The following is a 17,334-nucleotide window of genomic DNA, read 5'->3' as shown; positions in this document are numbered from 1 at the left end:
ATCCTTTCATGTAAAATCAAATTTTCATATTAACCTGTAATCCTTCATCCTGGGATCAAACTGCATGTGTCAATTTTGAATGCAGGAAGTCATCAAGTCACTACCTTACAAAGCAGCCCTTAATGACTTTAAACATCGTTAATTGTTAGAAAGTCCTTCCTTCTATGGAATAAAATTCTGCCTCACTTTAACCTTCCAACATCCATCCAGGATCTGTCCCCTGGAGCCACACACCATGGCATCTTTCAAATAGTCGAAACAGCAAATATACTACTGTTTCTTCTCTAAGCCAACTATCCCAAACACTTGAATTTAATTTGAGATACTTTGGAAGTTCCCACCAGAAGCACAGCCTGTAGGGGATATAAAAACAAGCTAGCTTAACCTTTAAAATATTGGGTGGGCCAAAAGGTTAGTTCAGTTTTTTGCATAAGATGGCTCTAGTAGCACTTAGTTGTCTTTAACTTCATTCAAAACAATTTTGTTAGATTGTATGTGACATTTGTCATATCAGTGAGCATTTAAAAAAAGACATCAAAATTGGTGAATTTTTGTGTACCCATTTTAATATTGGAGATGAAAGAAAAAAAGCAACATTTTTAGCATATTATGCTTTATTATTTCAAGAAAGGTAAAAACACAACTGAAATGCCGAAAAAGATTTGTGTGGTGTGTGGAGAAGGTGCTGTGACAGATCGAACGTGTCAAAAGTGGTTTGCGAAGTTTCGTGCTGGAGATTTCTCGCAGGACGATGCTCCACAGTCCTGTAGACCAGTTGAAGTTGATAGCGATCAAATTGAAACAATAATTGAGAACAATCAATGTTATACCACGCGGGAGATAGCCGACACACTCAAAATATCCAAATCAAGCACTGAAAATCATTTGCCCCAGCTTGGTTATGTGATTCGCTTTGATGTTTGGGTTCCACATAAGTTAAGCGAAAAAAACCTTCTTGACATGGCAGGCAAACCTGGCAAACCTCAAAACCTTCTTGAGAATCACATGCGATTCTCTACTTAAATGTAATGAAAACATTCCATTTTTAAAACAAATTGTGACAGGCGATGAAAAGTGGATACTGTACAACAATGTGGAATGGAAGAGATCGTGGGGCAAGCGAAATGAACCACCACCAACCACACCAAAGGCCGGTCTTCATCCAAAGAAGGTGATGTTGTGTATATGGTGGGATTGGAAGGGAGTCCTCTAACATGAGCTCCTTCTGGAAAACGAAACGATTAATTCCAACAAGTACTGCTCCCAATTAGACCAACTGAAAGTGGCACCTGACGAAAAGTGTCCAGAATTATAACAGAAAACGCATAATCTTCCATCAGGATAATGCAAGACCGCATGTTTCTTTGACGACCAAGCAAAAACTTTACAGCTTGGCTGGGAAGTTCTGATTCATCCACCGTATTCACCAGACATTGCACTTTCAGATTTCCCTTTATTTCAGTCTTTATAAAATTCTCTTAATGGAAAAAATTTCAATTCCCTGGAAGACTGTAAAAGGTACCTGGAATAGTTCTTTGCTCAAAAAGATAAAAAGTTTTAGGAAGATGGAATCATGAAGTTGCCTGAAAAATGGCAGAAGGTAGTGGAACAAAAGGGTGAATACTTTGTTCAATAAAGTTCTTGGTGAAAAATTTTAAAAATGTGTCTTTTATTTTTACTTAAAAAACCAAAGGCATTTTTGGCCCACCCAATACTGTCCTTATTGTCTAGTGAGAGACACAGATAGGTGTACACAAATAACTATATTTGAAAGGAGAGGGACTTCCCTGGTGGTCCAGTGGGCAAGACTCCATGCTTCCAATGCAGGGGGCCCAGGTTCGATCTCTGGCCAGGGAACTAGATCCCACATGCCACAACTAAAGATCCCACATGCCACAACTAAAGATCCCACGTGCCACAACTGAGACCCGGTATAACCAAATAAATAAATAAATATTTTTTTTAAAAAGGGAGGATGGATTTGGAGAAGTAAAAACAAGAAGTAGAACAGAACTACAAATGAAATGCTATAGGAAGAAAGATGAGAAAGGGAATTAGAGTTAATCGTATTTCTTGACTTTAATGTACTAAAATTTTCAACCTCTAATACATAACTTTTCCACTTACCTGTCTATGTAAGGAAAAATGTATACACCTAAATTATGTGGTGTCTGACAAAGCTATTTAGTAATTATCCTAATTTTCATTTTAAGCAATCTTAAAGAAAATCGCTATTTATTTCTGTAGTCTAATAAGTTACTCCCATTCTAAATCTGAGTCAATCCCATCAAAAACAAACTGTTAAATTTCTAACACACAGGTAAACCAACAGATTGCCACAGTCCATTTCTACAAGTGTCGTCAGTATTTACCTGAGAGTTGGTAGAGCATCTATACACAGCTTAATCAATTTCTCTTTCAAAATTTCAGATTATTCTTGATGTAATTGTAATTAAACATTTATAGGAACATTATAAGCCATGCCATAGTTACAAATGCTCTAAAAACCCAGGAGGTCAGTCCCCTACTCCCCTATCCCTCATCCCAAAGCCCGTAATGTAACAGAAGTTGGTGGGAAAAAAAAACATGGAGCTTCTTGAGAATATGGAGATAAAGTAGAGGATGGAAAGGGAGGGGAAAAAAAGAGTAACTTAACAGTGGACAAACACTATCTCAGCCAGGTGATCAAGGTTAACCTCAACAGTGATAAGTCATGTACCCTTGATATGCTGGTGGGAATGGCACTGTACCTCTGTGGTCTTCTTCCTGATAACCCACAACCTCAGTCTTACAACAAAAATACCAGACAAATACCAGTATGGGAGCATTCTACAAGGTATCTAGCATCAAAGTACTCCTCCAAACTGCCAAGGTCATGGAAAACAAGGCAAGTTTGAGAAACTATCACAGTGTAAAGGAGCCTAAGGGGACAAGATGACTCAATGTAATATGATAGCCTAGACGAATCCTGAACAGAAGAGGACTTTAGGTAAAAACTAAGGAAATCTGAATAAAGTATGGACTTTAGTTAAAAATAATGTATCAATATTGGCTCACCAGTTGTGACAAATGTACCATACTAATGTAAGATGTTTACAGTAGGGGAAACCGGATGTGGAGTATACAGGAACTCTCTATAGTATCTTTCTAACTTTTCTATAATTCTAAAACTGTACTAAAACAAACAAAAAAATTATTAAAAAAAATAGAGGGAAGGAAGCAGCAATGGAGAGCAGCAGCAGCCTGATGGAAGAAATGTTCACATATTGAGGGATGGGAAAGTCATTCTGGCTTATCCAGGAATTAACTTGACTTTTATGCTAACTAAAACAGCCTGTTTGTGGCTTATCAAACACTGTACATCTGCTTTAACTGTTAAAGAAAAGGGCACCTTAATCAGAAGTAAAGAATGTCCATGTTAAAAATAAAGATTAAATGCCTCCCTTTCTGGGATGCCAATGCTGGTACTTCTTTGATGATAGGACTCTCTTCCCAGGTGCCAAGGACATACTGGCTCCCTGTGTACATGCTGATCTGTTTTTTTGAAACCTTGAAGGAATGAATCGCTGATTTGTTAGATGTTCTTTGTTCTGAGAAGATATAAAACTGTGCTGGAAACCATGCTTCTCCAGAGCAGTTCCTCAGAATTACCTGAGAGACTGTCTCCCCAGCTACAGTCCTCAGTTTGGCTGAAATAAAACTCTTTTCTATTCCAATTATAGATTGTTTATTGATTATTTCTGTCAACAAGCCTATAGCTCTATGAGTGGACTTTGCAGAAGGGTCTGAGAAATAAATCCACTATTTGTAATATTATTTCTATAAATGTATTTTCCTGAATTCCAAACAACCAATTTATAAACTAGTTCTTGAAATGCAATCTGTTTGCAAATTAGGGTGTGTGTATTGGAGAACAAGGCAGAGTATATTTGACCCCTAGAACATTTTGACTACCATTATGGCACCAAGGATGATTTAAATTCAAACATTCTAAATACAAATATAACAGCATACCCCGTTTTTTGGTTAGAAAATATTTTGTCATAAGCTCCGTCAAGCTAATTCAATTCACTGATCAATTTTCCATCAGAACAAGACAGTTAAATCATTTTCCAAATTAATTTTTATATCATTGAAGCAATTTTCATTAAGAATATTTTTCATTTAAATATTTTAATGACAATTTTATTTATCAATCTATATCTTGTCCATATTCAATGTTCCTAATTATAGCTTCCTCCATTGTAAATTTACCTTCATAGCCGTTATTTCTAACAATTGAGTATTCACTAAGATTTTATTATTCCACACTTTTAAAGATCCCTTTAATCATTCTCCATTTTACATTATTAAAATAAAATTAAAATTTTTTATCATTTATTGTTAATTATTTCTACACTATCATTATGACTCAGACAAAAAGCTAGTGGTTTGTATTTATTTCTTAGGTAATCCACTAAAAAATTGTGAGCAGTTCTGTGAGACACAGAGAGACGCAGACTGATATATAGCAACGGTGATAGTGCCAGCAAGCAACAGAGGGAGAGTCAGAGGCTGCAGTTTTGAATGTGCTGACTGCCTACTGACAAGGTCAAACTTCCTTGGGGCCTAAAAGACCATAAAAACATCCTCAGAATCATCTGGAATGGTGTATAGATGGCCAGGTCCAAATGCCCTGCATCAGTGTATGTATGTGTTCGGTTCATAGGTTCGGAGGAAGGCAAAATAAAGGTGGAAAAGGTATTGAGAGGAGGATCAGTAGGATATACTGATTAAGAGCATGGGCCCTGGTATAAAACTGTCAAGGTTCAAATCCCAGCGCCACCATTTAACTCACTCTGTAACGGGAAAGTTACTTCACTATGCCTTAAATTCTCCATTTGTTAAATGAGGAAAATGGTTGAGGTCATAGGGTTGACGATTAAATGAGTACAGAGTTTGGCACATCCTAGATTCTCAGCAAATGTTGATGTATATGTGTGCAAATATGTGATTGTGAATTTGTCCCACATACTAGGCCTTGATAAATCAATAGTATGCATGTACTCTCTTCCATTTAACATACTGTAAACAACAGTTATTCCCCTAAAGCTGATTTTTAAACCCCACTGTTTATATAGCGTACATTTCTCTTTCCTATTATGTATACTGTTGCCCCAAATTGATCTTCATACACCATGTGACCACCATATGGACAAAGTGCAATTACATAGCTAAAATTAATAGAAATACATTATGTGTTATCAGAAAACCTCATCTAATGGGAAAGTGCAGGTTTTAGAGTTAGAGAGATGCAGGATCAAATCCCATTTGTCGACTAACGGCTTGTCCAAGTTACTGACACTCTACCTATTTTATCATTGTTAAAACAGTACTAAGACATATATCTTACAAAATTGTGATGAAGATTAAGTAAGTAATAGTAGGATGCTCAGCACATGGTACACCCTCAGTAAACGTCACACATGTGCACACACACGCTCCTTAACTACTCCCGTCTCTGTCCAGTAGACCAAATAGTTTGTCAAATGATCTTTGCCACCATTTTCATTTTTATATACATGTTTCAATGACTTTTGGGGGTAGTTTTCAATCTAGAATACCATACCCCTGGGTGTACTGAAGACATTCTAAAGGGTACAAAGCATGAATAATTTTAAGTAATCAATTTCTGTATCTAGAACTTCCATATTTTTTTTTCCCCTAAAACTGACTTGTCTGAGGAGACACCTGTAATACGCCATGATTCTCCTTTCCTACCTCCCTTCCCACAGTTACCCTTTGAAAGAAAGAGCTATTTCTTTACAAAAGGCATACACTCACCCATCCTTTTTCTTATCCTGGTACACTGCCCCAAAGTGTAAAAACCTCTAGAATACCAAAATACAAAGATAACTCAACCCTTTAATCAATGTTCCATGAAACCTCCAGCTTTCCCTGTAAGAAATAAATTTCCAAAACAAATTTACCTTTTAAATTTTAATAATGTTTATCACACTTTTAAATGTATTTATATTATTTTCATCAAGTGTATTCTAATAATAGTCACAATAGTAACTCAAGCCAAAAGAAAAAAAAATAAATAGAGCTTTATGGTCAAAGGAAATTAAGAAAATATATGTATGTGTGTATATATATACACATACATATGCACATACATATTGCAGAGAAGTTTGGTAGGTGACCAATTAGAAACTGCTCAAGCATAACAATAGGATAAAATTCTGTGGGGAAAATGGAATGGAAATCAAATTCAAAGAGGAAAAGGTATGATGCAAAATTTCCCACTGTTAAAAAGCTTTGCTTTGAATGAATGATGGCAAATAGTAAATCACTACCATATTTATATTCCACTGGATAAATTTCAGTGATTTAACATTTTAAGTTAGAAATAACGATAGTTACAATAAGCCAGACATGACATCCTCTACAACGATTTAAACTTATAATGAGACAAAAATTAGATAACAACTTAATAATTCTTTCAGGAGCTATACAGGAAAAAAAAAAGTATAATCTCCTACAAAGAGAACCCTCAAACACCATTTTAGGTGTCCATCCTAAACTCAAGTCAAGCGCAGTGGTGAGTAACGGGGACCACTAGTTCAAAGACCCTCTCTTCTTTCCTTCCCCCACTTCATTTTGTCCTCTCAGTCTGCACTCCCCGGACCCCCTTAAGTAGCCCACTCCCTGCGCCCGGCTGTTCCTCCCTCTCCCAGTCTTTCCCCGGCTCCGCTCTCCTCCCTCGCCCCCATCCCGCCCACCCCAGCTCTTCTGCGCATGCGGCCTTCGCCTCCTTCCCACCCATGGCTGCTGTGTCATGGCCGAGCGGAAGTCCTAGCTGCTACGGGGCAGGGCGTCCTTAAGATGGGGTGTGCTTGTCGAAGCTTTCTACTCTTCCTCCCCAACACCTCTTTGATCTCCCACTGTTAGGGGGTCCCCTACCCTGCACTCTCCCGAACACTTCGTAGTCCACGGATTTGAGTGGCCTGGCGGTAGACATGGCGGCGACGAGGCCTCGGCAGAGGAGCTGGAGCTGGATTCGGGGCGCGGTGACTGCAGCGGCCGCGAGAGGGAGGGCGCACATGGGACCGCTCGGCGCACCTCGCGCCTGTCACCGGCCGGGGACGCGAGCGCGCCGGGGTCACGCGTCGGAAGGCGGCAAATGAGACGGCGGGGACTGGTAGTGAGGGCAGCCCGGGACGCCTGGAAGAAAGAGCCCGCTAGGTCCCTGGCGCCCGAGGTCTCCTTTCCCTGCCCCTCCCCCGTGGTGGAACCAGACTCGCTTCCCGGGAGGGATGCCAGCTACGAGTCCCTGCGATTTAACGAACCGCTGCGCTTCTTTGCCAGTGTTTGTATTTAAATAAAAGCGGAGGCTTGGCCCAGATGTCAATAGTTTGGTACCCCCAAAATGATTCTTTTGAAATGAAAGACCTGCTAGCTCGGTGACTGAGAGTATTTGGTTAGTGAGTAAATTTTTATTAAACGTTTAGGTAACTGCCAAACTGCCGTTCTTAAGGTGACATCTGCATCCTCTTTTCTATTGAGTCAGAAAAGCTTTAGGCCTGAATCCATATTCTAAATGGATTGTGATATATTCTGGAACAAGAAACTTTAATGGAAACAAAAAAATCTTGTCTGCTGTGAACTCGTATAGCTTTTTTATTATCTTGATCATTGTTCAGCAATGCCCCCAATTGCCTAGAAGGTTAAAGCAGTTTATACTTTAGAAAATATTACTTCCTGGTGAGCTGTTATGAAGTGTTAAAGCAACCCACAACTCCAGAGAATCTGTATACAGCTATTGATAACCTGCTGCCTTCTAGAAATCGAAATCCTTTTACTTGTGAGAATTTGCCTTTCTCAACATATTTGTTGGCTTCGAGATCTTTACATATTTCTCTGCATCTGGCCATATAATTAAAATAATCCTCTGCAATCTGATTCAATATTATGTGCCAATTCTATTAGCACCAAAAATCATCTAAAACTTGCTTGGAATGTGGTTAAATCATTTACAGTAAAATATATTCTGGAAGCGCTAATCCGGTAATTTTATGTAATGAAGATCCTGGTTTATTGCAGAATCCTCACAACTTACATCTTCCTCTCATCTCCCTTCCAGTTCACTGCATGCAGACCCTAGAATCAACATAGATCTTATGTCATTCTTTTCAGTGACTTCAAAGTCTCTACACTGCATTCCAAATAAAACTGAGGGTCTTCAGCCTCCACTAACCTCTTATTACCTGCTTCTACCCATCCTATAGGTTATAGGTAACCTATTGTCAAGACACTTTGAGTTATTCAGCTCTCTGAACACACCCTGACTTTAAAAAAATCTTTGCTCTTGGATCTACTTTATCTGGAATACCTATTCCAGTTCCCAGATCTTCCCATATCCTGTTCAGTTGCCTGTGCAAGTGCTTACCAGATTTCATCCTAATTATTTACTGTCTTCCCCACTAGTACTGTGCCTTCCAAGAAGTAAGATCTCAAACTGGGTCCTGTCCCTGCCTATCAAAGATCTTGTCACTGACTGGGAAGGTTGACATTTTCCTTTTTTTAATCAATCTTTGATTTTTCTCCACATTTACCCAAGAGTACTCCTGCCAGTTATTATGTAGCTTTATTGTAATTTTAGAAGCGCAATGGCAACAGTTGACATTTGCTTAGCTAAAAAATTGACTGTGTCTGCCAACAGCTGAAATTAGCAAACAAATTTTTATGTACCATTTCAGCATGAATTGCCAATATATGTGATTCTAAGACTAAAAATTTTAAGCAGTTGTTGCTAATGCTTCAGCTAATTTTAAACAAAAACATTTGTGCATAATTAGAGAAATTTTTAAAAATAGAAGAATCCATAACCCTAACACAACTTTTATCTTTTTTGTGTATTCTCTTATATATATGTTTTAAGTAGTTAATATCGTTGTATAAATTCAACTTTTATTCTTTCTTTTTCCATGTTATAGTTTTTTGTAATGAATATTTTAGTAATTTCATGATACTCTATTAAGTAGGTATAACCATAAGTTTACCTACTAATAAGTCCCTGTTGTTACATACTCAGGTCGCCTCTAATTTTTCACTACCATAAAAAATATTGTGAAGGAAATATTCCTTCATATAGCTTCTTTCCCATATTTAAAAATCATTTAGGGTAGAATTTAGAATACCAAATCAAAGGGTACAAGTGTGTATTGTTTCTGATACACATTACCAAATCATTTTTCCAAGGGCTGTACCAATTTAAACATGTAATTACCAACACTGTATAAGTATATGATTATTTGGCTTTTGATGCAAACAGATGTAAGCAAGCTCTTCACATACATGATTAAATTAGGTGAAAAGTTTTAATTTTGAAACCTGAGCAATAACTTTGGCTTTGTGTTACTGCTGGTTGAAATTAAAAACCTGTTTCCTCTGAGAGACTAGCCCCCAGGTAGAAGGCTGCATAGGAGGGATTTCTTTTAAAATGACCACAAGACCAGATCCCTCCTTCCCATCACATCTAATTGTTGGTACTCATTATTTCTGCCCTACCACTGATAGAAGTCACAGTTTGCTCTGAATTCAGCCACGTCTTTCTGCTCCACTTGGTAGACTTTATTCAGGTATCTCCAGCCACAGCCTGTCCTTTTTACTTGCCGCGGGTCTGGGTCAAATACCAGTCCCTTCTAGCTTCAAGGAGTAAAAGCCAAGCTCCCAAAGTGGTTCTTTTAAAGACCCTCTCACTAGGCATGCAGTGAAGGGAAAACACCCTGTTTCTCTCTCCCATGGTGGGAGAGGGGCAAAGAGGGAAAAGCCACAGCTCCCCTCAACTTTCCCCAAAGAAATCCTCTTGAGCCTGAGGAGGGTGTTGGGCTCAGGATTTTAAAACCAGTTTTAAACACCCGTTTTGGACAACATAGCTAGTTTAGCGTCCCAGATTGTAATGTGGGTATAACTATGGATTTGTTTTGAGTCTCAGGTCTCAGCTAAAACTGAGACAGAAGTCCCATTTTTCAAATCAACAGAATTCAATATAAACCTCATTTGGATCCTGATTTGAATTTATAAGTTCAAGACATTTGTGAGACCACTGGGGAAATTTGACCACAGGTTGACTATTAAATATTACAGAATTATCTTTAAATTTGTTGTGTGATTATTCATTGGGGGTGTATTTTTTAAAATGGCCTTACCTGTTAGAGGTATATACTGAAATATATGTGTGCTATGCTATGAAGTTATATGCTATGAAGTTATATTTGGGACTTGCTTTAAAACCCTCAGGGTTGGGAGTACGACAGTGTAGATAGAACAAGCTTAGTAAATTGGAGATAGTTATTGAAGCTGCATCAGGGGTACATGGGGATTCATTATACTATTCTCTAATTTTGTGTATGTTTGAAATTTTTATGTAAAGTTTTAAAATAAAATTTAAAATGAAAGGGTCCATTTCATTCAGCAAAATATGTGACCAATAATACTCAAAACTATTAAGGTCAAGAAAAACAAGGATGTCCTGAGAAACAACCAAGAGGAGCCAAAGGAGACATGATGACCAAATGTAATGTGTATTCTGGATGGGATTCTGGAACAGAAAAAGGACTAGGTAAAAACTGATGAAATCTGAATAAAGTATGAACTTTAGTTAATAGTAGTAAGGTTTCAGTGTTCGTTCATTAACTGTGACAAATGATGTACCATACTAATGTAAGACATTAATAATAGGGGAAACAGTGTAGGATATACAGAAACTCTCTGTACTAGCTTCATAATAGTTGCGGCATGTTTTAGTTGCAGCATGTAAGATCTTTTGTTGCAGCATGCAGGCTCTTAGTTGCGGCACGCATGTGGGATCTAGTTCCCCCACCAGGGATTGAACCTGGGCCCCCTGCATTGGACATGTGGAGTCTTACCCACTGGACCACGAGGGAAGTCCCTCATAATTCTTTCATAAATTTAAAACTGTCCTAAAATAAAAAGTTTACTTTTCAAAAGTCCATTTTAATATCCTGTTATATATTCACATAATAACATTTCAAAATAATTTCTCACTGTAGTGCATGAACAGCATTATTAATTTTAAAATATTTTTAAACTATTTCAGTATATGGGACATGATTTAAATTTTTAGTGAACTTGTAAGTCATGCTCACATTAAGAGAGGATTAAACAGTTGATTTTCAAAGCATTAAAGCAAATCTTAACTGGATAAAGAAGCACAAATAAATAATTAAATATAATTATACCTCAATTAATGAAAAGAATGTGTTATGGAAACATAGTTCATTTCCAAAAGAAGAAAATATATAAAATGAATGACAATACATCCAGAAGCGAGGAAACTATGGGAAAATATTATGCTTAGCACTGTGTGCTTTAGAAAACATGAAATATGCATCTAGAGGTCTTGATGAGGGAAGGATAAAGTTAAGATTAGCTAAAGAGGGGACAAAATGAGAGATACTGCTGCTTGGACACATCACAAAGGCAACAAATAGCAAAGCCAAGTTTTAAACAGAATGTGCCCAGGCTCTGTGCTATAGCTCCAACATAGAGAAGAGGAGAAAGGAACAGACACTAACTCAAAAAATTAGGCAACGTATGCCCTTCCCCTCCTAACCCCTCCCAAGCACAGACTTACAGAGTTGAGCCAGTCTCAGGTCTGCTTTTCCTATGGAAGCAAGGAGCCTGTCAGGGGAAGACATCCCTTCCGATTCCTCCTTAGTGTACATACCTACACACATGCACACGCACATGCACACGCACACACTTATTCCCTGAAAGGTATGAATTACATTTACCCTTAGATCTGGGCTTGTGTGACATCAAGCCTTCTCCAGTATTTAAAACAACTCATCTACTTCATGATGCCTTTGCTAGATCACAGAATGGGTATACAACATCCATTCCAATCTCCTTCTAGCTTGCTTTCCTATTCTGTAGAGCTGGAAAGTTTAAAGCTACATCCTTGCAATTAGGATTCCTTCTGTTATAGAGGATCCACCATCAGAAACACCATGCTAAATGTAGAGGGAGGGCGTGACTGAGGCCGGAGCCCTCTGCTGCTGGTTCCATGACAGGCACAATGGAGGAGCTTAGTTTTTCTGTGGCATTAACTGAGGTCACTATGACTGCGGCCTCTTGGCACTGAGAGGCAGGGTGCAGGACGTGCATTTTACTAATTAGTGTCATGTACCGGGTTCTGGAGTAGCAGCGTCCAGGATGTGGCAGTTTCCAGAACATGGCAGCTTCCTGACGGTGGCAGGAAAGACATAGTTTTAAAGCCAGCAGTTTCCCAATTCAGTACATGGTTTCCTGATTGCAGAAGAATCATTAGCTCCCTTGGTAGCCCAGTTCTGCTTGAAATTGATCCTGAAACCTCAGCCTCAAAGTGGTTCTCAACACTGGCTACATATTAAAATCACCAGGGGACCTTATTAATTCTACACATACACATGCCCTGAGGTTTTGATTCAATATGTCTGCAGTGGATTCCAGAATCTATATTCTTTTTTATTTATTTAGTGGTACGCGGGCCTCTCACTGTTGTGGCCTCTCCCGTTGTGGAGCACAGGCTCCGGACGCGCAGGCTCAGCAGCCATGGCTCATGGGCCCAGCCGCTCCGCGGCATGTGGGATCCTCCTGGACCGGGGCACGAACCCGCGTCCCCTGCATCGGCAGGTGGACTCTCAACCACTGCGCCACCAGGGAAGCCCCAGAATCTATATTCTTAAGAACAACCCAGATGCTTGGGACACAAAGCTAAGGTTGAGAACCACTGACCCAGAGATTCTTTCTTTCACTAGTCCTCCCAACAACTCCATAAGCTATTTAATACCCAGTGTTAAATCTATTTCTGTTTTAACTGTCCAGAAGGGTTTTTTTTGTTGTTGTTGGTGGTGGGTTTTTTTTGTAACTGAACCTTGACCAAATGCAATGTCTGGGAGCAAAATCTTCACAATAGGGGTAGGTCAAAGTTTAAGCAGAATGAAAGTTCAAATATGCCATCCTCCTCTTGTCAATAAAGGAGCATTAAAATTTTCAGTGCTGGGAATTCCCTGGCAGTCCAGTGGCTAGGACTCCGCACTTTGACTGCTGTAGGCCCAGGTTCAATCCCTGGTCGGGGAACTAAGATCCCTCAAGCTGCAATGTGCAGCCAAAAAAAAATATTTTTTTTTCAGTGCTTACAAACAGAAGGAATAAAGACTGTAAGAAAAAGCAAGCCAAGGGACTTCCCTTGTGGCGCAGTGGTTAAGAATCTGCCTGCCAATGCAGGGGACAGGGGTTCGAGCCCTGGTCCGGGAAGATCCCACATGCCGCAGAGTGACTAAGCCCGTGTGCCACAACTACTGAGCTTGCACTCTAGAGCCGTGAACCACAACTACTGAAGCCCGTGAGCCACAACTGCTGAGCCTGCAAGCCACAATTACTGAAGCCCGTGCACCTAGAGCCTGTGCTCCGCAACAAGAGAAGCCATGGCAATGAGAAGACCACGCACTGCAACAAAGAGTAGACCACGCTTGCCGCAACTAGAGAAAGCCGGCGCGCAGCAATGAAGACCCAACGCAGCCAAAAATAAATAAATAAGTTAATTAATTAATTAAAAAAAAAAACCTTCCAATGCCCTGATTGGTTAAATGAACTATAATTTCTGGTCTGTTGCTGCCACCTACCAACTATCCAAGGCAATGCAGGTCATGTGGATGTGACTGCTATTCCAATCTTCCAGGAGTGTTGTTAGTGCCACCTAAGTTCTCTTTCATTTCAGTGTCACATTTCTAGAATCCTTTGAGGTGTGTGCTAAACCCTTAAATAATAAGCCTTTTAAGTTTTGTTAGGGCTCTTCACTCAACAGATTACTTAAGTATGAAAGTATCTTGACTGTGAATTACTATCAGATATGGATAGTATAGGAAAAGCAAAAGTTACAAGAAAAGTCATCCAGTAAATGCTGGTTGAACTCCTACTAAGTGTTATGGTTTACAGTATACTCATCTACTGCATCCTTTAAAGTTAACCTTGTTTAAAAATCACGTGTTTCAGAGACATCTTGTTATATAAATATATAGAATTATTTACTTTTCACTACCATTTATAAAATCTTGTCTTAAAAAGGTTGATAATGATGATGAATGTAGTAAAGTGTCAATAATTCAGCACTTAAAACATATTTTGCTGATTGAATATATGTGATTTCCTGAATAGTATACTAACTCACATTTGCAGTAGCATTTTACAATTATACGAACTCCAGTTTGATGTTTACAGTAATCCTGTGAATTATGTAGGCCAGGTGCCATCTGTATTTCAGAGGCAAGGAAATAGCCTCAGAACATTGAAGGGACTGCCCAAGATCACCCAGGAAGAGACCCCATCTAGAATCTGACCTTCTGAGGTAAAATTCAGAGTTGTTTCCACTATGCCACACTACATTCAAGTAGTCTTTCATTCACTCATTCAATAAGTATCTCTCAAGTGCTTACTGTGTGCTATGTGTTGGTGCTGGGGAGAAGGTGGTCTCTAATTCAGAGACAGGGTGGGATAGGGCATAGAGAGATTGTCATGGAAGGTCTCTGAAGAAGCAATACCTGAAAAATGTATAAGGAATGAGCTAGGAAGGAAGTGGGAGAATTTAATCCAGGCAGAGGGGATACGATGGAGAATGCCTGAGCTTCCCAAGTAGGAAGAATTGAAAGGCCATTGTGGTGAAGTATTATTAAAAAGGGGGAAGGTGGCATTAAATAGGGCTGTCAGTCCAGGCAAGGGTAAACCATATGTGCCGGGCTACGTAAGCCATGGTAAAGAGGCTGGTCTCTGTTCTGAGTATAGTGGGAAGCCAGGGAAGGGTGCTCAGGCTCTATGCCCCATACTACAAGTCAGAAAATTTCCCAAAGTGGGAAACATCAGCGTAACCTGTTTGGCTCACTTCAGTGCATTTCCGTTCTCTCCCAAGATCTTGTCACATAAAGTCCTGGATGCTTTAGCTCCTTTCCAATTCTTCAAATATCTGGATATTTGCTTTGGTTTGGCTTTTACCCAGTTTTGGTAGCTATCCTCAGCTGGTGTTTGGTCTGATACAAGCTAACCTGAAGCAAAAGTCTTCTCTCACTTTCTCTGAAGACTACAGGCATACCTCAGAGATAGTGTGGACTCCAGACTACTGCAGTAAGGTGAATATCGCAATAAACTGAGTCACACAAATTTTTTGGTTTCCCAGAGTATACAAATAAATAAATAAATATATAAATATATATATATATATATATATATATATATATATATATATATATATATGCTTTGGGCTTCCCTGGTGGCGCAGTGGTTGAGAGTCCGCCTGCCGATGCAGGGGACACAGGTTCGTGCCCCGGTCCGGGAAGATCCCACATGCCGCGGAGCAGCTGGGCCTGTGAGCCATGGCCGCTGAGCCTGCGCGTCCGGAGCCTGTGCTCCGCAACAGGAGAGGCCACAACAGTGAGAGGCCTGCGTACCACAAAAAATAATAATAATAATAATAATAATAAAAACTAGAAGGACTCAACAGTAGATTAGGTGATACAGAGGAATCTCTCAGTGAACTGGAAGACAGAGTAGTGGAAATCACTCAAGCTGACCAGAAAAAAGAATTAAAAAAAAATAAAGTCAGTTTAAGAGAACTTTGGGACAAACATCAAGCACACTAATGTTTACATTATAGAGGTCTCAAAAGGAGAAAAGAGAGAGAAAGGGGCAGAGAACATATCTGAATACATAATAGCTGAAAACCTTCCCTAACCTGAGAAAGGAAACAGACATCCAGGCGCAGGAAGCAAGAGAGTCCTAAACAGGATCAACCCAAAGAGGACCACATCAAGACACATTGTAATTAAGAAGGCAAACATTAAAGATAAAGACAGAATATTAAAAGCAGCAAGGGAAAAGCAAAAGGCTATGCCCAAAGGAACTCCCATAAAGTGATCAACCAGCAGAAACTCTGCAAGACAAAAGAGAGTGGCATGAAACATTTAAAATGATGAAAGGGAAACAACCTACAACCAAGATTATGCTACCTGGCAAGGCTTTCATTGAGATTTGAAGGAGAGATCACAAGTTTTACAGACAAGCAAAAGCTAAAAGAGTTTAGCACCACAAAACCAGCTTTACAAGAAATGTTAAACAGATTTCTCTATGTGAAAAAGAAAAGGTCACAACTAGAAATACGAAAATTACAAAAGGTAAAATCTCATTTTTAAAGGCAAATATACAACAAAGGCAGTAGATTAACCACTTAATAAAGCTAGTAGGAAGGTTAAAAGACAAAAGTAGTAAAATTATCTATATCCACAATAAAGAGTTAAGGGATACACAAAACAAAAGAATGTAAAATATGATGTTAAAAACAGTAATCATGGTGGGGGGTAGTAAAAATTCAGGGTTGTTAAAATACATTTGAATTTAAGAGATCAGCAACTTAAAATAATCACATATGTATATAGATTGCTATATATAAACCTTGTGGTAACCACAAACCAAAAATAATAGATACACACACAAAAAAGAGAGAAGAATCCAAACATAACACTAAAGATAGTCATCAAATCACAAGGGAAGAGAGCAAAAGAAGAAGAACGGAATAAATACCTATCAAATATTACTTTAAATGTAAATGGACTCCTTGAAAAATTAAAAATAGAACTACCATACAATCCAGCAATTCCACCCCTGGGTATTTATTCAAAGAAAATGAAAACACTGATTCAAAAAGATATGTGCACTCCCGTGTTCATTGCAGCACTCTTTACAACAGCCAAGATATGGAAGCAACCTAAGTGCCCATCAACAGATGAATGGATAAAGAAGATCTGGTATAAATATACAATGGAATATTACTCAGCCATAAAAAAGAACAAAATCTTGACATTTGCAACAACATGGATGGACCTAGAGAGTATTATGTTAAGTGAAATGTCAGGCAAAGGCAAATACTTTATGATTTCACTTATATGTAGAATCTAAGAAACAAAACAAATGGACAAATATAACTAAACAGAAACAAAATCACAGGTACAGAGAACAAACAGGTGGTTTGCTGGGGGCAGGGGAGGAGAAAAATAGGTGAGGGAGATTATGAGGTACAACCTTTCAGTTACAAGATAAATGAATCACAGGTATGAAATGTGCAGTGTGGGGAATATATTCAAAACTTAAGTAATATCATTGTGTGGTAACAGATGGTAACTAGACTTACCATGGTGATCATTTTGAAATGTATAGAAATATTGAATCACTATGCTGTGTACCAGGAACTAACATAGTGTGGTAGGTCAGTTATACTTCAAAAACAAACAAACAAACAAA

General features: G+C 38.8%; 1 protein-coding gene across 2 annotated transcripts in view; it reads right to left on the bottom strand.

Moving 5' to 3' along the window:
* ACYP2 (acylphosphatase 2) overlaps positions 1 to 7,221 on the bottom strand; it is a 175,327-nt gene extending 168,106 nt beyond the window's left edge. For both annotated transcript variants that reach the window (XM_082672872.1, XM_082672873.1), the window contains exon 1: positions 6,946 to 7,221. In XM_082672872.1, the coding sequence (XP_082528998.1) occupies positions 6,946 to 7,087 (142 nt within the window). In that variant the 5' untranslated portion in view covers positions 7,088 to 7,221. The remainder of the gene's footprint in view (positions 1 to 6,945) is intronic.
* Between the last annotated feature and the right edge of the window lie 10,113 nt (positions 7,222 to 17,334).

Source organism: Grampus griseus, assembly GCF_964374135.1.
Source record: "Grampus griseus genome assembly, chromosome: 15".
NCBI classification, from domain to species: Eukaryota; Metazoa; Chordata; class Mammalia; order Artiodactyla; family Delphinidae; genus Grampus; species Grampus griseus.
The sequence above is the reverse complement of the archived record's forward strand: the minus strand, read 5'-3'. Positions and strand labels throughout refer to the sequence as shown.